The 27,610-nt window shown below is 39.6% G+C and overlaps 1 protein-coding gene and 1 pseudogene across 2 annotated transcripts in view; one reads left to right on the forward strand and one right to left on the reverse strand.

Moving 5' to 3' along the window:
• The window catches only part of LOC308516050 (uncharacterized protein), a 256,319-nt gene that overhangs the window by 89,720 nt on the left and 138,989 nt on the right, over positions 1 to 27,610 (forward strand). Inside the window, exons 3-4 of the mRNA XM_081086793.1 lie at positions 5,945 to 5,994; positions 6,104 to 6,208. Coding sequence (XP_080942919.1) covers positions 5,945 to 5,994; positions 6,104 to 6,208 — 155 coding nt within the window. The remainder of the gene's footprint in view (positions 1 to 5,944; positions 5,995 to 6,103; positions 6,209 to 27,610) is intronic.
• On the reverse strand, positions 11,294 to 11,808 carry LOC308516856 (small ribosomal subunit protein eS1-like; annotated as a pseudogene). Its single transcript has one exon. The product of its transcript is annotated as a small ribosomal subunit protein eS1-like (transcript).

Consider the following 27,610-nt stretch of genomic DNA (forward strand, 5'->3'; position numbering starts at 1 on the left):
AGAGCTCCCCCTGTGGGATCGCACTGACCACCAGAGGGCAGCTCCTGCATTGAGCATCTGCCCCCTGGTGGTCAGTGTGTGTCATAGTGACTAGTCATTCCCAGTCTTTCTGCTGTTAGGGTCAGTTTGCATATTACCCTTTTACTATATAGGATAGAGGCCTGGTGCACAGGTGAGGGCCAGCTGGTTTGCCCTGAAGGGTGTCCTGGATCAGGGTGGGGCTCCCGCTTGGGTGCCTGGCCAGCCTGGGTGAGGGGCTGATGGCTGTTTGCAGCTGGTCACACCCCCTTCAGGGTGGGGGTCCCCACTGGGGTGCTGGCCAGCCTGGATGAGGGGCTGATGGCTGTTTTCAGGTTGGCCACACCCCCTTTAGGGTGGGGGTCCCCACTGGGGTGCCTGGCCAGTCTGGGTGAGGGACTGAGGGTCATTTTCAGGCTGGCCAGCGACTGAAGCTCCCAGCCTCTCCTTTTTTTCTTTTTTTCTTTTTATTCTGGTATTTATTTACCTTCTATAATTGAAACTTGGTTGCCTCACTGGAGCTGAGAGCCAGGCTCCTGCTCGCTCCAGCTCTGAGGCCTGCTGAATGCAGGTATCTGGGGTCAGTTTAGCTCCTATAATTGAAACTTTGTTGCTTTCGGAGCTCAGAGTCAGGCCGCGGCAGGCGGGGAACCTTGGCTTCCTCCATCACTGGAGCAAGCAAGCCTCCTGCTCGGTTCAGCTGCATGGCTGCAGCCGCCATCTTGGTTGGGTTAATTTGCATATCTTGCTGATTAGCCAATGGGAGGCATAGCAAAAGGTACGGTCAATTACCATGTTTGTCTATTATTAGATAGGACTAGAGGCCTGGTGCACAGGTAGAGTCTGGCTGCCCCTGATTGGGGTGGAGTGGGCGGATCGGGGGTGGGGTCGGCCAGGGGAGTTATTAGTATCAAAGATCTTTTGCAGGGTGTATACACAATTGCTGTTGGCTTTCAGATGAGTTGAAGCTTCAAAGACTCTTTAGTGTCAGGGACACTTAACAGCTTTCGTTTCTAAACCTCTTCCCTAGACAGGTAATGTGGTTTAGTTCCCTCTGACAAACCCTCTAAAGAGAGGCCATGGTGTGATGTCCTGCCCTCTTTGGTAGTAAGCAGTGGAGAGAGGACGCAGGAAGATGGTGGTTGTGCTGGGCACCTCTCCTGGACACCTGACTGACAGTCCAGACCATGAGCAGTTTTCCTCCTGATCACTCGTCATTCAGGTTCCTGGTCTATGAAGGCTGGAGAGCTTTTACTTACTTAGAATCACTGAAGGTCACACTTCAGTGATTGGGTTGGGGAAGCTGATTAGGGGTGGGGCAGGGGGAGGAGCCACAGGCAGTTGGCTGGTCAACCCCACCTCTGGTCGTTCCACCATTCGGTTGCTTGGCATTTACATAGAAAGATGCATTCAATGTAATAAATTTCCCTCTATGTACTTCTTTTACTAAATCCCACAATGTCTATAAGTTGTTTTTTACATTAATTTTGTTCAAAATTTCTCTTGCAATTCTTCTTTGACCCATGAGTTATTTAAAAGTGTGCTGTTTACTTTTCAAATATTTGGGAATTTTCCATCGCTAATTAATTTTTAAACCAATCAGTAGAACTCTATCTCTTTCTGTCTTCCTGCTTTAGTTATTTTTTGTTTGTTTGTTTTTTACTTACAGCCAGTTTCTTCGTTTTAGGTGAGATGTGATCTTAAATAAAATAGTTTTATGTGTTTTCCCTGTCTATTACTGTTTATATGAATTTTACCTTTGAATTTTGAAGGCTTTCTGGATATTAGCCTATGACAGATTTGAGTACACAGTGAGCAATATTTTTTTCATTAAAACTTTGTGTATGTACTTGGTTTAAATAGATTATATATTAAAGATACTTCTTAGTAAATCAAGTAGAGAACGAACTTTCTAATTATTGCTGCAAATCAAATGACATTCACCATTTTCTCATCTTGGATTAATGATATACACCTCTAATAACTGAATGTGTACTCTAAATGGTAGACTCCAATAAGTATTTTAAGGTGTAAAAGAAATATATCATTTTCATTAGTCCTTACATTTTTTTTTTCATAAAAATTGCCAGATTTTACAGTTTCTTAAAATTTAAATCTTGCCTGTATTTTCTCCAAAAATCACTGTTCTTTCTTTTTTTTTTTTTTTTCTACAAATCTTTGTTCCTTCTCAGGCATTTTTAACTGTCAAATCTTTTTTGTCACAGGTAATTGTAGTTTTTTTTGTCCAGAGAAGTATTAAGTACCTAATTCCATATTATAGATCCAGTTTCTTTGAGTAATAACTCATTTTTACTTTATGGTTAGGTCATTTAGATGTGCATTCATTCATTCATACACAAATATAATTGTGTATCTACTATGTACCAGATATTCTATTAGGGGCTTGGTATACCATGGCAGGCAAAATTCTTGCCTTTATGGAGCCTAAAGTCTAGTGCGAGGATGGAGAATGTCTGCAGGCCATTTCAGGCCCATGAAATCATTTTTTCTGGCCCTGCTGAGCAAACTTCAGGAGGGACTTGAAATTAAATAAATCTAGGAGCGTTTTTCATAGCAATATAAATTTATATTAAGTGAATTATATCAAGCAAATGATATTAAATATCCAAATGGCCCTTGGCAGGAAAAAGAGTCTCCGCCCCTAGTCTAGTGGGAAAGATATTAGGCAAGTACTATCATTTCAGTAATGTATATTGGCCTTGATGGAATTAATCCGAAATTAATGTGTTCCCCAAACATGTCCCTTTGCTATTGATTGCACTCAACAGAAATGTCCTCTTTCCAAATGTTCTTTGTGCCTTTCTAAGTCCCACACAGCATTCAAATCTAAGCTCAAACCAAACTTACTCCATTAGTTCCCCCCCTCGCAAAGATAATAAATATTCTTCCCCCTGATTATAAATAACATTATGTATTACTACACCAAGTACTATGTATTTGTCTGTCTTTCATACTAGAATTTTCCCCATTTATTTAACCTTAACATTTCTATTTTCCTCATAGAAATACATCTATACTCCTGTTTATCTACTGAAGGTATAATTGTTAACAACAATTATACATGTGAGCCAGAAATTGAGCTTTAAAAGAAATTCCAATGTCCTCAGTGATTTGCTGGGAAATGTTTAAAAACTTGTTCATGGGAGAAAGATGGAAGGAAGGAGAGGGAAAGGATCCCTGATGTATAACATTTGTGGATTTACGTGTTATAAATACTTCCATCACGGCCAATTTCAATCTACCAGGATGACATTACTGACTATGGAGTAAGGAAGAGCTTTGCAGTAGCAAAACATTGTATAGTATTTTATACAAATTCTTGGGCTCATCTCACACCTACCAATTTAGAAGCCTGGGGAGAACTAGCACTCTGTGTATTAACGAGCCTTCTCAGTGATTCTGACACACACTAAGCTGGAGAGCCACTGATCCCATATACTGTCTGGCATGTAGGAGAGCTCAGTATCCATCCTTTTAATTTGCTTGCATCAGTAAGAAGGTAACCACTTTCATTAACATTATTTTCTCTACATTATCCACTTTATCTGATCCTGTGATTTACATAATAAAAGAGCATGTCATTTAAATAAAACTAAGAAGATATAAATTTGTGTGGTGTGGACAGTGAGATCAGTGTTGTATTAGAGCATACATTAGTCAATGCAGATGGGAAATGTGCACTGTGTAAATTCATGTTCTAGTTATGGGGAAAGCTGCATTGTGTGAGGTTAAATATTCTGGCTAAAGGTAAATAGTATCATTAAGTATCTTCAGTACGAAATCACAGGAAGTAAAATGAGCTAACAAGCAAAAGACAGAGACACAGACAACTGTGAGCCTAGGTTTTAGGTAAACTGGGAAGGATTTATTATTCTATCTTGGTCTATCTAGGACAACAGCAAATATACCTGTTTTCGTAGTGGTTGAGCAAATGAATGTCATTTAATGAATGCTCTGTGCAACTTGATTAGTCAGTAAATCATTATTATTGTGAGTAGCACACACAAATAGAGCAAAAGAGGAAGTAAAAGGTCCAATCTAATTCGATAGCTTTCCATGCTCATTCATCACAGCAGAGCTGTTTAAACTTTTGCTCCACTGGCCTCCTAAGTTTTATACTCAGATTTGGTAAACTGGCCTTTGTGTTTATTCCCTAAAACTCACCCCCAGATTTATTTAACCTTAACATTTCTATTTTCCTCATAGAAATACATCTATACTCCTGTTTATCTACTGAAGGTGGAACAGGTGTCTAATCTCCCCATAGCCAGTGGAGTTGTATGACTCTAAGCTGCCTCTTCCCCAAACACACGTACAAGCAAACATGCAACAACTCTGTCCCCGCCACCATCAACTGTGCTGTGGCCACCATGCAGCACTGGAATGTCCTCTTTCTCCCCGCCGGTTACTTAGAGTTGAGTTTGGTGAGAGTCCCCCATTTCTATCCTGCCAGCAGAGCTCAATCATTTCCAATCCTGGCTATACATTAGAATTAACTTGTGAAGTGGTTTCATTTTTAAAAAATACATTTTTATTGATTTCAGAGAGGAAGGGAGAGAGAGAGAAACCTGGTTTTCCTCAGGTTTCTACAGTGTGACATACCTGATCAAGAAAAGAAGTCCCGCTCAGCTGGACAGCCCAATATGGGCAGCCAGCATTGTCATGACCGAAGTTAACTGGATCCTCTCGCTTGGAGAAGGGCTTTTAAAAATGAAGGGATTTCTTTAACTTGAAGTATTGCCATGCCAACTAAAACATGAGTATATACTGTGTGAATCACATTGTGAAAGCAATTCACTGAATTATGTCCAGTTCACTGAAAAGTAGGCTTAATGGGCTTAATCTTCCATGCCAGGTACTTAGTGGTAGGAGCTTAATAAATGTGTTGAAAAATAAACATCCTACAAATATTCCACAACTCTTTTTTTTTTTTCAGTGAGATCACCATAATACTATTATTTACATTTTTTTTTTTTATTTTTTTGGCTCCTTCCTTATAATGTCTCTGAGCCACGAATGGCAAGAAAAGGTTTTGTGTTTTTATTTTGTTTGCTTTGTGGTGGCGGGTTGTCATTTTTGTTTGTTTTACTTACTATTTCAGGAGTCTGTACACATTCTACTGCTATAACTCTCCTAACGCCTCTTCTAATGCCATCCATAAAAATCCTATCACAAAATGCTCTTATAAAAGCCTGTGTTCCCTGAATGAATGCTTTGTGTGACTATAAATGGGAAAATACGATCTTCTAGGTTCACTGCCGGGTTGGAGGCTGCCTCCAAAGGGGGTGAAGACCTTCACTCTGTGGCTGTTTATTCTGCTCAGTGGTGAAATGTCCTTTCACTTTTCCTTCACATGCCCGCTTCCTCCCTAGGCAGACATTAGGAGCTATTTCTGTCCTCGCTGGGTGATTGTTATTTTATTGTCGTGTAGGTGGTGGTTTGCCAAAAATAAAGGTTTGGATCAAAACAACTTAGTCAGTGATTACATGTAGACAGCCAGCGTTTTCTTTCTGACCTGCTGTCTTGTGTACATTTAATTATCCCTTATGACTTTTAGCTTATAAGCACTCCAACAAAAACTTAATTTCAAGGCTTGTAGGGAGGCTTTATTTCTGCAGGAACACTTTAATGCTCTTGGCAGACCATAATATCTAGGATTAAAATGTAATAAAGTAACTCTATTAAGTTTTCTTCATGCCAACGTTGCGGCCACATGAGTATGAGAAGCAAAACATTTGCTGAGGATGATATTGCTTTGGTCGTCCTTTGAACCACCGATAATATACATAAATGGTTATTTTAGTTAAACTGTAACAGAATGAATTAATATTCACAAAACAGAATTAACCTTACAGATATCTGAAGAGAAAATTTCTAAATATTTTCAACCACCCTTCTCTTACAGGTCTGCAGTGGGATTTTATGTAGTCCATCAGCATATATTACCGATACAAAGTGAGTGCTAAAAGGTGTTATTGTATGATCCTTTTCAAACCCAAATGTTTCCAAGCAGAATATCTTTAATATTGAATATATTGAGACTTATCTATTCCATTCTTCACAGGGTTTCGTTACTACTGTACATGTATCCCCTCATCATGCACAGGATCTGCCCCAAATTTCTCCTCACAGAGGAATGGTCCAAAAAGTCTCCAGGGCTTTTTTCCAAGTAAGTGCTGTTTTCTCGGGGGAAAAAAGATAAAAAGTCATGTAGTCCGCTTTGTCCATATAATTTGCACAACACTTAGAAGAGGAAATAGAACAAGTTGAAGGCTACCACCCATTTCTAGGGGAATTAAGGCCTTTAAAGAGCTAGTGAAGCTCTTAAATAATGCAATGTATTATTTTTTAGTTATCTGTAAAAGGAGTAAATTTCCAGAGTCCCCTGCCCTTTCCACTACTACCACCTTTGTAAGCAATGTCATTCCATACAAGCCATTGTATTTCTGAGAGGAAACTCAGGTTCTGAGGAAACCAGGGACGAGGTTATGCCAGGCGAAGATAGTCAAGGGTCAAAAGAATTGGTTCTTGAAAATTTTCTCACTTATTCATGTATATTAGAGGATATATGAGATGATTACCATTAGAGACTGCAAATGATATCATCTAGGTTCCAAAATTAATTTTCAGCTGTTTATATCTATTAAGCTCCTACCACAAGTGGGAAGAAAATCTTGCCTCTGGGCGTGGGATGGGAAGCACTTCTGAACCTCAGCCTACCACCATCTCTAGTTTGTGTCTCTGACCCTTACCTGTTTGAGCAGAGAAAAAAGAGAAGTGGCTAATATAACTGAGCAGAGTAAAGGGTCCAAATTGGGTCACAGTTAATGACTGACATTTTAGTTATAGTGACATTTTCCTTTGGAAAATGCAACTTTTCATCCCAGCAAGACCCTGGCTTTGTTTTTGCTTTATTTCTTCATGGGAGGCCATGGCATTGATGAAGTTTCTATCACGTTTTCTTGTCTTCTAAGTGCATTTATTGGAAGAAAAGAGGATTCTCTAGGATCTGGAGTTGAGGAAGGAAATGGAATTTATTGGGTTTTAGGTAAAAATGCATGTATCAACCCACCTTGAGCAAATTTTTCTTTTTATGGGGAATCAATGAGAGAATGTTGATTCTCTGTTGTACATTGTATTTATAGAATACTTATGGATTCCCAAAGCAGGGTTCAAATAATCTGTGGGCTGTCCTGAAAACTACTTGGTCTTAATATTATCAGAACTCTTGCTTTTACCTATGCCCTCTGTGTATTTTGCTGGTCTTGAAAAGAGTAATAATTCAGACAATCTCTTTAAGGAGTGTCCTCAAAGCCCTAACCGTTTGGCTCAGTGGATACAGTGTCGGCCTGTGGACGCAAGGGTCCCAGGTTCGATTCCGGTCAAGGGCATGTACCTTGGTTGTGGGTACATATCAGTAGGGAGTGTGCAGGAGGCAGCTGCTTGGTATTTCTCTCTCATCGAGAGAGTTTCTAACTCTCTATGCCTCTCTTTTCTTCTCTGTAAAAAATCAATGTTTTTTAAAAAAGAAATGTCCTCAAAAAGTTTAAAACACTTCCTCCTTTCTTCCATTCTGTTTTTCTTCCCTTCTACATTCCTCCCTTCCTTCTTTGTTTCCTTTCTTTCTTGTTTCTATTTTTGTTTGTTTCTTTTTTTCTCTCTCTTCTTTAATGAACATAAAGAGAAATCATGATGAAAACCATTAAAAATATAACGTGTCAGAATGTGATATGTAATAGAGGAGAGATCCAGAAATCTGGCAAAGACTTCTTATATTAAGAAGAGATTCCTCCCATATTTTGTGGTGAGGAGGGTACAAGAAAAGACATGTGAAAAAGAAAAGTAAAAAATGACTTAACTTGTTAATTGAGTGGAAAGGGTGTTTGGGATAATAGAGACAATAAGTCAAAATATACCATAACATTTTAAGTGTGGGGGCCTGAGAATAGTGATGTATTAAGTGGAAATACAAAAGGCTGGAGGCCTCATGAAGATAATGAGCTCAGTTTTGGGACAGACTGAATTTAATGAGGTCACAGATATCCAGATGGAGATGCCTATAAATATTGCTCTGGTGTTAGAGCTTATCGTCCTCACCTTCTGTGTGCCTGCCAGGTTTGTTCTTTTACTTTAAGGAAAATTAATCACCCACAGCTCTTAAATGCACCGCCCCTTTTTATGGCCCCTCCAGCATCACTGTTGCATAGCCAGCTGGCATTGTGACTTATCTCCCAGGCACAGCTAAAGAGACACTTGGCCCTGATTGGGTCAAACCAGAATATTTCCATCACTGCCAATAATTTGAATTTGCATTTGATTTCTTAGGGTCTAGTTGTTACTTGAACTTGTATTAGGATACCATATGTATACTGAGATAGAAAAATATAACTAATAAATATACAAATATAATTAAGCCATGTACAGAAAGATACAGAGATGAGTGAACCCATGGAATCAGGGAAAAAGGATATGGGCAAATTCCGTAGGATAATTGAAATTCAATATAGAAAAAAAAAATCGATATTGGCTAGGAGTACAAAGCCAAAATTGGATGATCAAAATAATTGTTGCTCAATTATAGTAGTCTAGAGACCCGGTGCACAAATTCATTCGTGCACGGGTGGGATCCTTCTGGGTGACCTGCAGAGATCGGGCCCCAGCTCGTGCGCCTAGCCTCACAGCCCTGCAGCCCCACCTGGCACCCCGCCTTGGCCTGGTGTCACCCCCTCACCTGTTCCATCACCCCACCTGCAGGGCGATCAATTGGGGCAGGGCCCCCCACCTGGCTCCCTCAGCACCTGGGAGCTGAGTGGCAGCTCCGCCTCCTGCCACCACAGCTGGTCACCATCTGCAGGGTGATCAGTGGGGCGATCAGGCCCCCACTCGCACCCGCCTTCACCTGGCACCACCTGCTCACCTGCTCCACCATCTCGCCACAATCTTGCTCTCGTTGGGGTCCATCAGGGCCGACAGCTCCTTCACTCCTGCCCACTGCCAGTGCCACATTGCCAATGCCCACCGTGTTCTGTACCGCCCCCCTGGTGGTCAGCACATGTCATTACGCGCAGTTGAATTCCTGGTCAAACGACTGCCTGGGGGGACAATTTGCATATTAGGCTTTTATTATATAGGATACTTCTTGAGATAATGCTCTGTCTCATTGATTTTGCCCTCTTGGACCTGTCACCAACATATCAGTCTCAGGAAGTGTATTTCCACTATGTGATGCTGACAGATTCAAAGTTAGACATTTTACCCAACATTTGCCTTGGCAGAAATGTGAAACTATTTGAACTGAGTAACCCACAGAAGAAATGTGATTTTGGTCATGTGACATTGCTCTCTAATGAAGCAAATATGCCAAAGTCTCTAGTGAGTAGCTTGGATCCTGCTCATTCTGATACTTGGGCAGGACTTGGATTGTGTTATTTAATTCAGTTCTTCCCAGGCTTATTTAAACAAGAGTCATTTTATGTTCCATGCAGCTAAAACAAACTGAACTAACTCAGTCTATGACAGCAGCAGAAAAAGAAAGTTATAATACAAATGGGCATTGGGCAATGAACAGGTGACATCCAAACACTTAACAATTGCAGACTATGTATAAGCTGTTATGGGGATTATAACAAAGTAATATGGTGTCCTATTTAGCATACTTAGCACTTAATCTCTGAGGCCTTTTCCTATACATGAACTTTTTGGATCTACATTAACCACTTAAAGTAGACTTACTTTTACTTAGATTTTACAAATAGGAAGTGTGAAGGTGAGAGAAATTATATGACTTTCCCAGGACCTTGTGACTAGAGAGTGGTGGTGGGCTTGGTCTCTAGGTTTTCAGAATTCACCTCTTAATTACTTTTCTCACTATGTTATGTAACTATCGTTATCAATGCAAACAGTTTTGAAGCATTACCTAGATTTTGATACTTAAATTTAAAGTTAAATAAAAACAAAATAAAGTATAACAAGTTTATCCTAATGAGCTTTTAATAAAACAATAACAATATGAAATCTATAATGCTTTAAAATTTTGTGTTAGAAATTCCATCCTTGTTCTCACGCCTCTTTCTTTAAAACTCTGCCCTTTCCATAACCCTTCAGTGTGCAGCCGTGTGTTTCACGTAAACTCAATCCTTTGGCCTTAGTTTATAGGATCAGAGACAAATGTCTAGCTTAAGCCAGGTCTATCTGTTTCTCTCCACCAGGAATTGTGACTTACAGCATAGACACTAAGTTCTAGGCACAGGATCTGTAAGATCAAGTAGATTTAGGAGCTGAGATGGCAGTTTTGGGGTGGACGTTAGGACAATGTACAAATGGCTGAGTCAGCAGAGAATTCTAATCTGTAAAAGTAAAGAACGTGAGCAGAGAAAAGCAGGAATGACAGACCATTCAACCTCTGAGAAGAGAGGGGAAAATTAAATGAAAGTAGATGCTGTGGTTACTGTTTGTCTACTTCCCAGGTCTCTTTCCACGGAAGGTTTAGCTTTACTTCCTGTTCTCAAGTTCTGCGCGAAACCCCTATATCCTTCATCCAAACCCCCCTTCAGTTGAAATGGGTTTCTGTAATAACATATTGCCTACTTAAGAAGACATTTAAATATTTTTGGCAAATGGCACTAAAATGTAATATACATTCACCTAGCAATAATAAATGAAATACCTGTTTGTGTCTCTTCAGGTTTTAAGTGACATTTTGATTGTATCTTCAATCTAATATACACAAATGTTGATATATTTTTAATAGTTATTTATAAAATGATTCATGAAGTAATTTCCTATTATTGAGGCATTACAAAGCAAATGAAGCATAGATAGCTTTGGCAAACCATAAATATTGATTGCACGTGATCGCAGGTTGGCAGGTCTCCAAACAAAGTAATCATGATCCTCTGTGTATTAATTGTCTGGGGCTGTCAAAAAAAAATAGGCAAGTTTGATGACTTTAAACAATAGTAAATTTATTATCTCATAGTTATTGAGGCTAGACGTCCAAATCTCTCTGAAGCCCCAGCAGAGGGATTGTTCCATGTCTGTCTCTTAGCTTCTGATGTTGCTGCCAAGCTGTGGTTTTCTTGTCTTGTATACACATCACTTCAGTCTGTGCCTCTGTTATAACATGGTATTCTCTCTGTCTGTCTCAGTCTGTCTCTTCTCCTCATAAAGACATCGGTCATATTAAATTAGGGTGGACCCAACCTAATTTATTTTTTTCCACAAATACAATTTGTCACCATTAAAAGTCTGAATTTTAAACAGTTTCTTGGACTGGAGGCTCACATCCATCAGTTCATTCAACTTAGCACCTGTCTCATCCCCAGTAGCTTTTCAAAACTGCTACCTTCACTATTAATTTCCGAGAGTTTTCCAAATTCAAACTTGGGCTTCTTCAGCATTTGACTTCTCTTACACAGACATTATGGAGTGAATAAATTGATTGCCAAGTCTTTTCTATGTCTTTTCCAATGCTAGAGGGAATCAATTTATTGACCACTTCTTTCAAGTCATTTGTCTGCACCTCTTGGGTCCTGATTTTCATCATCTTCTTCCAAATTTGGCAGAAGATGATGTTGCTGCTGAGCATAACAGGCCTTCTGAATCTGATTGTTGTGTGTTTTAGTGAAACCAACACAGAATAGACAAAGCAAATAATCATCAGTAGTCTCAACATCAACATGTGCTTCAATCATGGTCTGCCATCTTCTCATTGGTAAGATTCATGCCATGGAAATTAGGCAGGCAGTTTTTGCTTTGGACATCCTCAGTAATTATATTAAATTTTATTTTTTAAAAAACATTTTTATTGATTTCAGAGAGGAAGGGAGAAGGAGAGAGAGTTAGAAACATCAATGATGAGAGAGAATCATTGATTGGCTGCCTCCTGCATGCCCCCCACTAGGGCATGTGCCCTTGGCTGGTATCGAACCTGGGACCCTTCAGTCCACAGGCTGATGCTCTATCCACTGAGCCAAGCCAGCTAGGGCAATATATATATTAAATTTTCTAAATGCAACTTCATCTATTCTGTGAATCATACATCATTCCTTGTGATAAGAACTATAAGAAGAGGTGATATGGCCTAGAAAGAGATGAAAGTGGGATATGTTAGAATAAACAGAAGACACAATAATAAAGTCATGCTAGAATCAGAATAAATGAAAAAGACAATGTTGAAAACAGGAATGTATAGTACAGGCATGAGAAAATCAAGCAAAATGAATTTGGGGAAATGGTAGCTGTGGAAGGAAAAGGAGATTTTAGTAAACATAACTGAGTCCCTGAAGGAAAGATGGGAGAGTATATTAAAGGTTACAGAAGAAAGATTTCCTCAGACCGAGTCTTATATAAAGTTGATCCAGGTGCATGCAACACTGATTCATCCCTGGTTAATCTTTTTGGACTTTAAAGATTTCTTGGGGGTATTTGGGCCAAAAATCACATACCAGAAGGGAAAATCTCTATAATAGCACTTGATGTGAGAAGGCAGTGACACAAATCCTACAAAAGTTCTTGGCAATAATCACATTTAGCAATATGCACAAACACATCGGATATAGTACTCACGAGATCTTCTTTAAAACAATTTAAACTTTGTGGTTAAACAGAAATCCTTAATATTGATTCAAATTCTTATTTTTCCCACAGATTTTGTGCTTTGGGACCTTTGAAAATAAATCTATCCTACCCCTAGATGAGGTTCTTCTACTATTTTGCCTTATTTTTCTATAAAAGCTTTCAAGCTTTAATCCATGTTTAATCTTTTGTATCCTATGTCTGTTAAAGACTATATGCTGCAGAGAATGTTAGTTCTCCCAATAACAATACTAAGCAATCTATAATTTCCCATTGCTCTGTGTTATCATCATTACTATAATTTCAAATATATCAACTACATATCAATAAGAATTCTATATTCTGTTCCATTTGTTTCTTTATGTGATATTTCAAACAACACCCATTAATTGGTCTTTGCATTATGGCTTACTATCTGATATAAAGAATGTGTCTCTATTTATTTTTTAAGTCAAATTAGGTCTTTATGTACTTTTTTCATGTTTTTTACAAGGAGCAATATGTGTTCCAGCCAAAATTTTGATTTTTGACAGTATTGAATTTGTAGATATACTTGGGGCAATTGCTGTTTTTTTTCCATGTTAAATCATATCTCTATTGAACGTTATATCTCTCTATTGCTAAAATATTTATGATTTTTGTTAGAGTTTCAACATTTTCTTTACATCTTTCATTTTGAAAATTAAATTTACATAACTTGTCTTCTATATTCTTCCTATCATGAAATTGTCAGAGTAAAGTTGACTCTTGAACACTGTGAATTATTTTTAATTAATATACAGTCTGCCCTCTGTATACCTAGTTTTGAGTCCACAGATCCAACCAGTTGTGGATGTGGAGGGACAACTGTATGTCTTGTATTGCACCGTATTACATATGGGATTTGAGCACCTGTGGATTTTCCTTATCCGTGGGGGTCCTAGAACCAGTTTCCTGCTATACCACGGGTGTTGTGTAGTTAAGTTTTTGGAAAGTCAGAAGTTATATGTGGAATTTTTACTGCACAGGGCATGGTGCCTCTAACCCCCTTATTGTGTTTAACTCTATATAAATATTTGGCAGAGATAATGAATAAATTTACCAACATTTATTTCTCAAGCCAAATATATTTTTCCACTAATAATATTATGTATTAGTAAAATAATATTAATAACTGTAGAAAATCTAGAAAAATACTAAAACCCATGAAAATAAAACAAAATTTATCTATAATTCCTACAGACAAATATAAATTGTCTATTTTTACAGATTCAAACTAATAGTATAATCTTTATGCTATTCTTAAATTTGAAAATTCCAGGCACTTAAAACATAATGGCTCTAATTCCACGCTGGTCATCATTTTTCTTTCCTTCTAAAAAGTAACAGCTTAAGTTAGTGTGACATTCCATAAGAGAAATAGTACAGGAATGAAATTATGTCACATCTAGCCAAGTTGAGCCATAATTAGTTGATTTCTGCTGCTTTATAAGCATTCACATTCAATGCAGATGATTAGCTAGCTTACAAGAAAAAAAACAACAACAAAGAATGGCATGCAGTCTTGAAATGGAAAATTAAGTCAAGTCAAAACAAATAAAAATGAAAAGGTTACCATGTATCCTGTCATCTTTCCGATGTTATAAATTCGTGAGAATAAAAGCTTAAAGAGCTAGTGATAGATAAATTTTTAATTAATAGCCATGGAATTGCTATTAATTATGAATTTATTTTGACAAAAAGATCAAATAGTATGGGTTTAGAAAAAAATGCGATATTTACAATCTGTATTACACTAGAACTCTGATACTTATTTTAACATTTGAATGGAGTTTCTAGTGGTTTACCTTTATTTTTTGTTTGTTTTGAAAGATTGCCATCTATATATAACATGATTAAAAAAATGATATATAACATGAATAAGAAAACTATAGATTATAACTATTTACTTTTATGTAACTTTTCATACTGTATAATCACTCTTACAATTCCCTTGGGATTTGTTTCTCAATAGCTCACAAATAATAATAATAATAAAAATGAGTTAGAAACACTGTTTGAGGCTTAGAGGTCCTCATTCTTTTTCTTCTTTTCTATTTTTGAATCATGACTGACAGCTGCTATCAGAGATAAGCTGTCATTCACGGTGTATAAAATGTAGAATAATTTTAAGTAAACATTTAGGCATTTTGATGTTTACCAAAACAAAACAGTCATCCCTGACCAAAAATCATTGAAGACTGGAGACCTACCTTTTAAAAAGGAAACAAAAATTAAGTATTTAGAAGAAACATCTAAAGAATAAGTTTATAGACTGGACCAAAGAAAATACTTTTAAGAAATAAATTCTACAGAAAGAAAAAGCACAAGTCATAAAGGAAAACAACTAATTTGCTTACAATTAATATGATGCTTTTACATTTATTTTTATTTATGAAACGCAAGATCCTACCTGGTATAAACGAAAGGGCAAGCCACAGAAAGGAAAAGATTTTTTCCAAAGCACACAAACAATGTGGTTTTGCTGTCCAGTATTTACAAAAATTTCTATATGTCAGTTAAGGACAGAAAGAAAAATAAGTAAATAGCAGTAAATTGCTACGCAGTGACTCAGGAAGGGCATGTAAAGGAAAACCAAATGGCCAATAAACATATTTTGCTCCAACTCATCACTAATCTTACTAGATTAAAATAATAAAAAAAAAAGACATTCCAATATCGGGCACTGATTTAAAAACAGGAATTCTTATTTGCTGATGAAGAGGTCGGATAACATTGTAGTCAAGAGCCTGGGCCATGGCATCAGTCTCTAGTGTTTCAAACCTGTTACAACCTTATAGTTTTGTGCCTGGAGCAAGCTGCTTTATCTAACTGGCAAGCAACTCTCAGTGGGTCTGCTGCATATCTGCAGATCTTGTGAGGGAAGCACTTGGCTTAGAACTACCTTTTCAAGGATTCTTGTATAGTAAACAGCCTTTGAAGATACGGTGTCTTCCTCGAGCAAGGGGCAGGCATGCTTACAGAATATTAGTAAGGGTTTCCTCAGCTCGCTGTTCCTCTTGTAGAATACAGTCTCCTGCATATGCAGGTATTATCTGACCCTCCTTGGGAAGCCCTGTGGGAACTGGACTTAGGGAACCAGTGCAGTAAATGCTAATATGCTGGGTACTCCTATTACCATGAGCAATAAACTGTCTGACCCAGGAGTCTCCTGGCTTCTATGTGTGTCTGTGAATCTTTGGCAGGCTAACTTGTTAGCTTTTAAGTAAGGTGAAATCTCAGACCTTCATAGTTCTTTGCAAATGTCTCTGCCTAATTTATTTTTCTCATCTGTAATGGAGTGTGTGTGTGTGTGTGGCATTTTCTATTCATAGGACATTACTTTTTTTAATCTAAATTGAAAATGTGAAGTGTTTTGAACAGTATTGGGTATAGAGAAAGTGCTCAATCTATTTCTGTGTATAGAAAGTTCAAAACAATACAAAGCATTACTATATATTTTTATAGCTGTATGCATATGTAATAATAGGTTTTTAAAAATATGCCATAATGGACTCCAAATAAATTGGAGTCATTAATTCTGGGAAGGCAAGATGAGGTTAAAATTTTACATAGGGTGACTCGATTCTGTCTATTATGTTTTAAAAATTATCTCTAAAGCAAATTGAAAAATAAATATGTTAAGATTTTAAAAGGCTAGATGTCCTATAGATAGTTTTTCATTTGATTGCCTATATTTAAAAAATACTTTATAGCCTTAGCTGGTTTGGCTTAGTGGATATAGAGTGTCGGCCTGCAGATTGAAGGGTCCCAGGTTCAATTCTAGTCTAGGGCACATGCCCGCGTTGTGAGTTCCATCCCCAGTAGAGGGCATGCAAGAGGCAGCCAATCAATGATTCCCTCTCATCATTGATCTTTCTGTCTCTCTCCCCCTCTCCTTTCCTCTCTGAATTCAATAAAAATATTTTTTTAAAAATGATGCTGTGTGAGGTCTCAAGGTTAGGTCACAGGGACCATGCAGCTTCTACCCCATTTTCTGGAATACTCATCCTTGGAACCCTGAGCCACCATGGAGACAGTCAAACCAATCAGGATCTTGCTGTGATGAAGCCAAATGTTGGCATGTCGGGTCACCCCAGCCAGACAGGTGAGAGAAGAAGCTTATCTTATTCCTGCCCTCAGCCATTTAGTCATTCTTCCCCCCCCTCCCACCCCTGTCCCATCTGAAGCCCTGACATCGTGTAGCAGTGGCAAGCCATCCACACTATGCCCTCTTTCTATTCCTGTGAACATAATATAATGGTTTTTGTTACTCACTAAGTTTGGGGATATTTGTATGTGGCAATAGATAGAAGCAAGCTCCTCTTTAAAATATCTGGTTTGATGGGTACAATGGCGGTAAAGCTAAGGTGAGTACATGCATGATTTAAACATATTCAGCATTTGTTCAGAGAACAAGAGGAATCCTGCATACAATAATTAGCACAATGGATGAATAAGAATGAAAGAAAATAATCGAAGAAGCAGAAAACATATTCATAGTTGTATTGAACATGTTAATGTAGTTTGTCATGCAATAACTGTCGGAAACAAAGGAGGATGTTTTGAGATCAAATTTTTTTCAAACCAAGATGATCATAACTGAAATGCTGCAGCATTTAATTGGTATAGGCAAGAACACAAATAGGGCAATTTATTTCATAGACCAGGGTTGAATCAGGTTTTATTTCAGAGTTCTTGAGATTTTAGAATTCTTCAGTGCTTGAAATTATATATACAGGTGTCCCCCCAAAATGTCTACACACACTTTGATTAATTATAAAGGAAATGTTTATTAAAATACATTTCATTTTCAAAATTGAGCTATCAGTTATTAAAGTGTGCATACGTTTTTTGTTGATTGTTTTGCTTTTGATAGGTGGTTGGTAACAGGTGTTCTCTGAGTTTTCCAGTTTGAAATGTATCCTGAATCAAACTTGACCAAAGAGATTTATATATCTTATCATTTTATATTGAATGCCTTCTGAATTGCTTTCACTGAATAGCTCTATTTTCTCAGTTTTCAGCCAGCAAAGCTTTAAGATAGAGCTATTTTAGGTTTTATGTCATAGTTGCATTCCAGGTGTTGTTGAGGACACTGGATAATATGTAATGAATACCCACAAGAAAAATCTCGCCCACACTTTATTACCAGCAAAGATGCATTTCTTCTGAGAAAATGAACTCATGGTGTCACTGAGGTTACTCTTCACCGTTTGCTTTCACCACTGAGAATGCAGAACCAAATTTTGACCCCAGATAAAAATGTGTACAGGAGTGTTTGTTCCTTTATAATTTTTGTTTACTATTCTATTTCTAGTTTTACTTTGTTCTAAATGCTTTGATTTTTTTATCCTGTTATCAAACTTAATATTAGCAATGCCTCAGATTCTCTTTTGCAACGATTTTCAGAAGGAAGAGTGAAGAAAGAAAGGAAACCTAAAGGGCATTAAGCCTAGTTTTGCTTACTACTCTTTATAAAAACATGGACAAGGTACACAATGTTAAGAGAAAAATCACATAAATAATTTAAGGAATTAAGGAGAATAAATACAAAGGACAAGAGAAATCAGGGAACTATAAGAGAAAAATAATAGACAACTTGCTTTCTCCATTTAAACACACAGAAGTTTTTGCAAAGCCTTCTAATTTTTTATATGCTATGTCTCTGACCTTGGGCACTGAAATAAGAGGAAATCATGAATGATGGGTCATTGATGGCAATGAATAGAATTAGAATGTAGGTGAAGATTTTGTGCCAAGAGCAAAAGGTCTCAAGAAATGTAGAATTTTTGACCTGGCTGCTAACACTAGGTAATATATAACTGGCCAGTATGAATAAAAAATGAGGAGATTTTTCATGAGATTGAAAAGGATGAATGACATTGTGAGAAGAATTCTGATTTGTCTGCTCTTATTTCCTGACCCTTTCATGTGCTTAGTGAGACACTGGGAATTTGAAGTTGGAGTAATGAGCATTAGAAAACTCTATAATGGATGCTAGGTCCTCAGGGAGAATCAAGGTTCTTGGTAGGGAAAAGAGAGTGAGAATCTATATATATAAAAGCCTAAGTGACCGTTACGACTGGTAGAACAAATGACCAGTAGACCAGTCCTATGACGCACACTGACCACCAGGGGACAGACACTCAGTGTGCTCCCACAGCCAACCTCCCATGGTACCTCCCCCCGGCTGGCCAGCCCTGATTGGCCCTGATAGGGACTGGGCGAGACAGCCCCAATCGGCCCCGATTGCCAGCCAGACCAAGGGACCCCACCTGTGAACGAATTCATACACTGGGCCTCTAGTATTGTATAAAAAAGAAAGGAAGAAAGATTTGAGGAAATATGCTGACCATAAAAAGCCGCATATAAACATTCTGAAGGAATATTAGTGGTAGGGTAGGGATAGACAATATCACAAGAGAACATAAAAGGTCTGTTGTATAAGAGCAGAAGCAAGTTATGCAATAGAAGTGGCTAAAATTTCGACAAGTGACCAAGGAGGTGAGGTGTCCTGGATGTGGATAGAATTAAGTGGCCCATGAGGTTTGGAACAAAACTTTATGTAAACATATTTTTGGTGCTAGGACTGCTGTCAGAGAGAGGATGGTTAGCCTGTAGCTTGTCCCCTACCTGATGGCTCATGTCAGACTAACACCAGCTCTGGGAACACTGCTTTTATCAGCCTCTCTCTAGCACATTGGTGATCAGTGGCCTTGAATAGGTCTTATTGCTGGAGGAAGCTTAATAACTTGGTTAAGAAAGATATATCATTTAATTCTTGTAGGAAGAATGAGATGATTTCATTGGAATTAGTCAACACTACTTAGTGATTATTATACACAAAAAACTGGGTTGTGTTCTTAGATTGATACCTAAGGCAACAATTTTAAAAAATTGCTAAAAATCCTAAAGTTAGAATTATTTATAAGTAAGAGTCAATAGATCTGAAAGGTAGTAAAGACCTTCATAATATAATAAATAATAGCACTAATAATAAAATGCGATCACTATGTCTGTCTTTAAAAGGGCTATTTCGGTGACTCCACAGTATGTTTTTACTCCTTAGCTTTTGACAGAGTTTGAGCTGCAATAAGAGAACTATGGACTGGGTGGCTTAAAGGATGGGAATTTATTTCTCACAGTTCTGAGGCTGGAGGTCTCCAGATATCCATACATAGCGGGTGCCAGCATGGTCAGCTTCTGGTGAAAGCCCTTGTCCTGGTTTGCAGATGAAGGCCTTGCTGTATCCGCCTATGGGTGTGTGAGAGAGAGATCCATAGTGTCTCTCCTGCCTCTTCTTAAGGGGCACTGATCCCACATGGGGACTCCACCCTCATGACCTATTTACCTTCCAAAGGCCCACCTCCAGACACCAACACATTGGGGAATGAGACTTCAACATACAGATTTGGGGGTAAACATTCAGTCCAAAGCACTGAGTGCCTAATCATGTTGATGCTAAACTTTTAAGCTTCATTGCAATTGAGCTTTACTATAATGTAACCTTCATCAAAGCTTTGTTGTTTGTATTTATGATAATAATATATAACATATGTTCTATAGTATACGTATATATTTTTATAATGTAATAAAACAGAATATAAAAATAAAATGAATGTGGTGTAAATAAAATAAATAATTAAATAATATGTATATATTTATATAAAGTTAGAGGGTATCTGTGTCTAGAAATGTTTTATACTAGTATATGGATACTAGAAGCCCAGTGCACAAACTTCGTGCCTAGAGGGTATGTCCCTCAACCCGGCCTGCACCCTCTCCAATCTGGACCCCTTGGAGGATGTTCTACTGTTGGATCCCTGTGGGATCAGGCCTAAACCGGCAGTCAGACATCCCTCTCACAATCCTGGACTGCTGGCTCCTAACCGCTCGCCTTCCTGCCTGCCTGAATGTCCCTAACCGCTTCTACCTGCCAGCCTGAACGCCCCCTAACTGCTCCCCTACTGGCCTGATTGATGCCTAACTGCTCCCCTACCAGCCCAATCTCCCCCACTGCCCTCACCTGCTGGCCTGGTCACCCCCAATGGCCCTCCCATGCCTGCCTGGTCCCCTCCAACTGCCCTCCCCTGCTGGACCAATTGCCCCAACTTCCCTCTCCTATCGGCCTGGTTGCCCCCAACTTCCCCCCGCCTGCTGGCCTAGTTGCCCCCAACTGCCTCCCCTGCTGGCCTGGTTGCCCCACGCAACCTGCTGTTCAATCGTTTGGTCATCTCTCACTAACCCCCCTGCTTGCCTTGTCACCCCAAGCAGCCTGCTATTTGGTCATTACTGTTACTGTGATGGTGTCCTGGAAAATTTGCATATTCCTCTACTATTAATATAGATGCTTAGAGTATTTGTAAAGTGGCAGCATTGGCAAATGTGGTAAAAATGACATAGGATAAACCCAGCCAGTGTAGTTCAGTAGTTGAGTATCGACCCATGAACCAGGAAGATCCATGGGATGAATTCCTGGTCAAGGCCCACCCCTGGGCATGTGCAGGAGGCAGCTGATCGATGATCCTCTCTCATCATTGATGTTTCTCTCTCTCTTTCCCTCTCCCTTCCTCTCTCTAAAAATAAAATGACATAGGATAAGCCTGTAAGAATCACACAGGTAAGGATTTTTGAAGGGAGGCATACAGGGTTGATGGAGAGAACAGATGGGAGAGGTCCCAATCCCACCCACATACATAGAACACATTACGCTCCCTCTCCTCCTTGCCAAATTTGCAAACACCTGGACAACAGAATATTGGCAACTGCAGAAGAGCAAATAACAAAATAGAATTTGGTGTTAGCTACTAACTCTGAGCACATCTGTTCTAAATCAGTTTCTCAAAGATACATTTCATTAAAATCATAGCCTTGCCAGCCTTTGTCATTTAGTTGCTAACTCGCTGTCACTCTTCCACAGTCGGCTCCTTGGCAGGATTTTGACAAGATCCAGAAGGTCAGAGAAGCTCTTTGCTACTCTTTTCCATTAATGGTTTATTAACTAGGCAAAGCTAAATATATTCTTTTCAATTATGTGTCACTAGCCAAACTGGCTCTGCAGAATGATACATTTCCTTCTAAAGCCTTGTTAAACTATCAATTATTTTCTCTTCCAGTCTCAAAAGAATATGCCTGCTGATCTCCTGACTTACCTTTTGAAACATGTTTTTGGTTTTATTAACCACACTGGGCTGGACAAAAGTTGTTGTGTTTTTTTTTTTCCTGATAAAATCAATATTATTTCCAGAGTTCAATTTGTTTGAAAATCTTTTCATTTTTCCTTCTAGGTTTTTAAAAATCTTTTCTCCCAGAACCTAATTTAGAATCTCTCTCCTTTGTTAATTATACTCAGCTGAAGTCATTAAAATATCTCTCTCAGCTAACTCCCAAGTAACTGAATGGCTTTAGAGGTAAACTGCTTCTTAAGCATAACCAGTGTGTTCATGGCTCGGTTTTCTGCCTTCTGCCTGTTGTACACTATTTATGTCACGGTAGAGCCAACACAGTTTATTCCCTTGCAGACTAGTTCTAGGAGGATCTGCTCTTTTCATTGCCTCCGTCAGGGGGTCTTCCCTACTTAAAAAAGCAGGGCCACTTGCCATCAACATATACTTTCAAAAAAGAGATTTTTAAAATATTGAACCTGGGCTGTATACATTGGCCTTTATAATTATGAGTCTTTGAAGGCATATGCTGGAGTGGGTTTATGTGTACATTTCTAGGGAGAGTATAGCTTTTAATAAAATTTTCAATAAATCTACAGTCATACCAAAAGTAAATACTCTAAAGGGATGCAAGATTTTTCTGTTTCTCTATTTAAGTGATGGCATATGGTAACATGCATACAAAAAGTACAAACTTTTCAGCAACATCACCAATGAAATTCATAGCTAATTTAGATTTCCATGTGCGGCCACCAAGCTTTCATTTCTTCGTTTAGTTAAAAACGGCTAACAACTTCCAGCCTTTACTTGCACTCCAGCACATTGGTTGGGAGTTCTTGCTGATGTGTACAGCAGCTACATTCACAGGTACATGTGTTGCTTAAGATTTAGCCTGACACTACTGTTACCTGCCACAGGCAGTCATATACTATTATATATATATATATATATATATATATATATATATATATATATATAAATTTTACAATCCAAAAATTTATGGTAAAGAAATTATCATATTTAGGTGGGTGCTGGGCAGAGCTGGGCAAAAGGGTAAGAAAATGAGGTCATCTGTAATAGTATCAACAATAAAAGTTAAGTAAAAAATTATCTTATTCATGGTAGCATCACTTTTTGTTTTGTTTTTTTATTCCTGGTGTATACATTCCCTGCAGATATGATTTCTCTTTGTTTAGGTTTTTCTTTTCTTTCAAAGGATCTAATTTCATTCAAACTGTTCACAAAACAAATAAGGTCATATTTGGTTAATTTATTACTAAAAGACATGAACAGACTTGGGTCAAAGAAAAAAATTAAACAAATGCAAAAAACCTATGAAACACAAATTAACTCAGAGTGCTTGATAATGTTCCACATTTGGACAAGTCGTATTGGTCCCAATGAAGCTTCTAGGGAAGCTGCTTCAGTCTATTTAGGGAAAGCGGTGCCTCTACCACTCTGACAAATGGCATTCACATGAGAACAAACCGTCCTGCCAGATTTGAAGCATCGAACACTCTTTGCTTAGTGAATACAACTCATTTGTTACTGACAGAAATTGTTCCTAAATGTTCTAGCTTTCTTAATTGTCCACCAAAAAAACTGTAATCTTCTTGCATACTATCTTACACATTAAATTTCAGGGTAACTAATTGTTGAGATTTAATTGTGTCTCTCCTCTCCGCTTGATAAGTGGGGGGTCCAAAAAGAACATCAAGGAAAATGTATCCTTGTTTAGTAGTCAAAGGTCAATGAGAATTACCCTACTGATGGACTAAACACATGTTAAGAAAGCAGAAACTGGGTCACAAAATGTTGCCCACAAGAGAAAGAGAGAAAGGAAGGGAAATAAAGAAAAGTCAGTCTCAATAAACTTATATAGAAACTAGAGGCCCGGTGCACAAAAATTTGTGCACTGGCGGGGGGGGGGGGGTGTCCCTCAGCCCCACTTGTGCCCTCTCACAGTCTGGGACCCCTTGGGAGATAACGACCTGCTGGCTTAGGCCCACTCCCGGGTGGCAGAGGGCAGGCCCAATCCCTAAGTGCAGTCCCTGGTTGGGCTCAGAGCAGGGCTGATTAGGGAGTTGGGGCGCCTTCCCTGTCATGCAGAGAGCAGGGCAGATCAGGAGGTTGCGATGCCACCCTCAGTCATGCTCAGGGTAGGGCCAATTGGGGGGTTGGGGTGCCACCCCCGTCACACTCAAGGCAGGATCGATGGGGAGGTTGCGGCACCACCCCCTGTACGCACAGAGCAGGGCGGATCAGGGGGCTGTGGTGCCACCCCTGTCACATACAGAGCCGGCCGATCAGGGGGTTGGGGCACTGCCCCCTGTCACTCACAGAGCAGCGCCTAACAGGGGGGTTCGGACTTCGTATCCTGTCACACACAGAGCAGGGCCGATCAGGGGGTTGGGGAGCTCCCCCCGTCATGAACAGAGCCACAGGGCGATCAGGGGGTTTGGGTGCTGCCCCCTGTCATGCTGCTCCATGGGCCAGGAGGCCTGGTAGCTCCGCTGATCCCAGTGCTAGGAGGCCTCACCGCTCCGCTGATTCTGGTGCTGGAAGGCCTTGCAGCTCTGCTTGACAAAGGGGCAGTGAGGCCTCGCTGCTCCGCTGATCCCGGTGCTAGGAGGCCTCGTGGCTCTGCTGATCCCGGTGCTGGGAGGCATATTACCCTTTTACTATATAGGATAGAGGCCTGGTGCATGGGTGGGGGCCAGCTGGTTTGCCCTGAAGGGTGTCCTGGATCAGGGTGGGGGTCCCGCTTGGGTGCCTGGCCAGCCTGGGCGAGGGGATGATGGCTGTTTGCAGCTGGTCACACACCCTTCAGTGTGGGGGTCCCCACTGGGGTGCCTGGCCAGCCTTGGTGAGGGGATGATGGCTGTTTGCAGTTGGTCACACCCCATTAGGGTGGGGGTCCCCGCTGGGGTGCCTGGCCAGCCTGGGTGAGGGGATGATGGCCGTTTTCAGGCTGGCGGGTGACTGAAGCTCCCAACCTCTCCTTTTTTTCTTTTTCTTTTTTAAATTCTGGGATTTATTTACCTTCTATGGCTGTCACTGGAGCTGAGAGCCAGCTTTAGCTGTGAGACCTGGGCTGCTGAAAGCAGGTTTCTGTGCTTTGTTTACCTTCTGTATTTGAAACTTTGTTGTGACTCCAGCTCTGAGATCCCAGCCCACTGAAAGCATGTATCTGGGGTTTTGTTTAGCTTCTATATTTGTAACAATGTTTCTTAGAGAGCAGCTCAGAGCCCAGCAGTGACAGGCGGGGAACCTTGGCTTCCTCTGTCACTGGAGCAAGCAAGCCTCCTGTTGGTGTCAGTTGCCTGGCTGCCAGCCGCAATCTTTGTTGGCAGTTAATTTGCATATCACCCTGATTAGCCAATGGGAAGGGTAGAGAAGTTACGGCTAATTACCATGTTTCTCTTTTATTGGATAGGATGAAATCAAAACGTTCAACTTTATTTTTCATTACAGATATCAGTGTGTGGATTTGGGAGGCAAAGGTGTGCCATAATATATTTGTCACTTGAACTTCTAAGGCACTTAATATAGTTTATCCAAATGGAGACATTTCTGTTTAGAGTGAAACATTTTTATTTATTTAACCAGATGTTTTTATTTTAAATTTGTTTGAGATGTGATACTGTAATTTGTAATAAGATAAATAGTAGTTCCCACTTGTCCCTGGTTTTGCTTTTCATAATTTTGGTTACCCATGGTCAACTGTGGTCCAAAAATATTAAATAGAAAGTTCCAGAAAAAATGTTTTAAATTGTATGCTTTTCTTAGTAGCATCATGAAATCCTGCACAACCATGCTCTGTCCCACCTGGGATGTGAATCATCCATTTGTCCAGTGTACCCATACTGTATAATCTCCCCACCCATAGTCACTTAGCAGCCATCTTTGTTATCAGATCCAATGTTGTACTTTTGCAGTTCTTGTGTTCAAGTAACCTTTATTTTACTTAATAATAGCCCTAAAGAACAAGAGTAGAGATACTGGCAATTCAGATATGCCAAAAAGAAACCATAAAGTGGTTCCTTTAAGTGAAAAGGTAAGTACAGTATAATAAGAAATTTTGAGAGAGAGACCACATTTCCCTAACTTTTATTAGAGTATGTTTGTTATCATTGTGCTATTTTACTTTTAAAATTATATTAGAATTTAATTTTATTATTGTATTTGTTCTTTTTTATAAATAGAGTAGTTTATTATTCTGTTGTTGCACTTTGTGTTTGAAGTGTGTGCAGGGTGGGGGAGCAGTTTTGTTACCCTGTGGAATCTGACATTATCTTCAGGTAGATTGCTGGGGTCCAACCCCAGCAGGTCCAGGGGTCCCCAAAGGTGTGGACGGAGTCGGCGAAGAAGGAAGGACACGGAGACAGTGTTCAGTTGATCAGCAGCCTAGCCAGGATCTCCAGCCAAGTTCTGGTCTGGATCTCCAGCGAAGTTCTGTTTAGGATCTCCAGCCAGGTTCTGTGTCCATGTTGTCTTGCTAGGTTCTCCAGCCAGGTTCTCCAGGTTCTCCAGCCAGGTTCTGTAGCCATGTTCCCTCGCTAGGTTCTCCAGCCAGGTTCTGTCCAGGTTCTCCAGCCAGGTTCAGTCACCAGGTTCTAGTCAGGTTCTCTTGCCAATTTCTGTAGTCAGGTTCAGTCCAGGATCTTTTGCCATGTTCTCTCACTAGGTTCTGTCTCTAGGTTCTGAGGCCAGTTTCTGTCCAGGATCTTTTGCCATGTTCTCTCCAGCGAAGTTCTTCTGTCGCTAGAGAACGTTCTGTGTAGGTTCTGTGCCAATTTCTGTCTCTCTCTCTGTCTGTCTCCTAAGTTCTGTGTTCTAAGTTCTGTGCCTAGGTTCTGTCTCTCTCTCTGTCTCTCTCTCTCTGTCTCCTAAGTTCTGTGTCTTGTTGTCTTGTTACAACTGTATTTATACCAGTTGATTCAATCCTATCAATCTCTATTACAAAGGTTAGGGCGTTTCTCATCTCCATTCCAGGGGGTAAAGATTATGTAGCTTAAGCATGATTGTTTGTAGTGATTAACTACCCGCCTGGCACTTAGTTAAGGAGTTTCATCCCCTCCCTTACTTCAGGGAAAAATTCCTACCTGGGGAAACAACCTTTCTAGGAGAGGCATCCCCTCCCTGACTTCAGGGAAAAATTCCTACCTGGGGAAACAACCTTTCTCGGAGAGGTGACCTTGGTTAAAACACACAGCGCTAAGGGGAGCAAACATATTAAGAACAGTATGCCATATATGCCAGGTCCTTTGAAACAGCAAGGATGGACCGGCTCCCGGCAGTAGATGGTATCAGAATTGAGTTGAACTCTAGGACACCCAGCTGGTATCTGATAATTGCTTGGTGCTATTGTGAAATGAATGAAAAGACTGAAACAATTTAGTAAGATGGGGGAGTATAAGTTGCTCACAAGCAGTGGAACATTCTTCCTGAGGGAATTTGGGCAAGAGTGAGTGTTATAGAGTACTGGTGTCAGCAGTGTGGAGAAAGACAAGATTGGCTGGGGTTGCATATCTGACCTATTTAGAAAGATCAAGGAAAAGGAAATGAATATAGAATCAAGAGTTGGCTTGACAGATTTTCATTTAAGTCTTTCCACCAATGCCAGTATTGGATCCTCTTCAGGAATAAGAACCTCGAGCAACCTCAAACTACATTTCCCATGAGGACAACATCTGGGGGCTCGCTTCTCTGGAGACCAGTAACCAATAGGAGACACCATATTAGGGAACCTGATTTGAGATCAATTCCTGGAGAACACAAAGAAGTGTGGTGATGTGTTCCAGATTATT

The sequence above is a fragment of the Myotis nattereri genome (genome assembly GCF_964212035.1).
Source record: "Myotis nattereri genome assembly, chromosome: 3".
Lineage (NCBI taxonomy): Eukaryota > Metazoa > Chordata > Mammalia > Chiroptera > Vespertilionidae > Myotis > Myotis nattereri.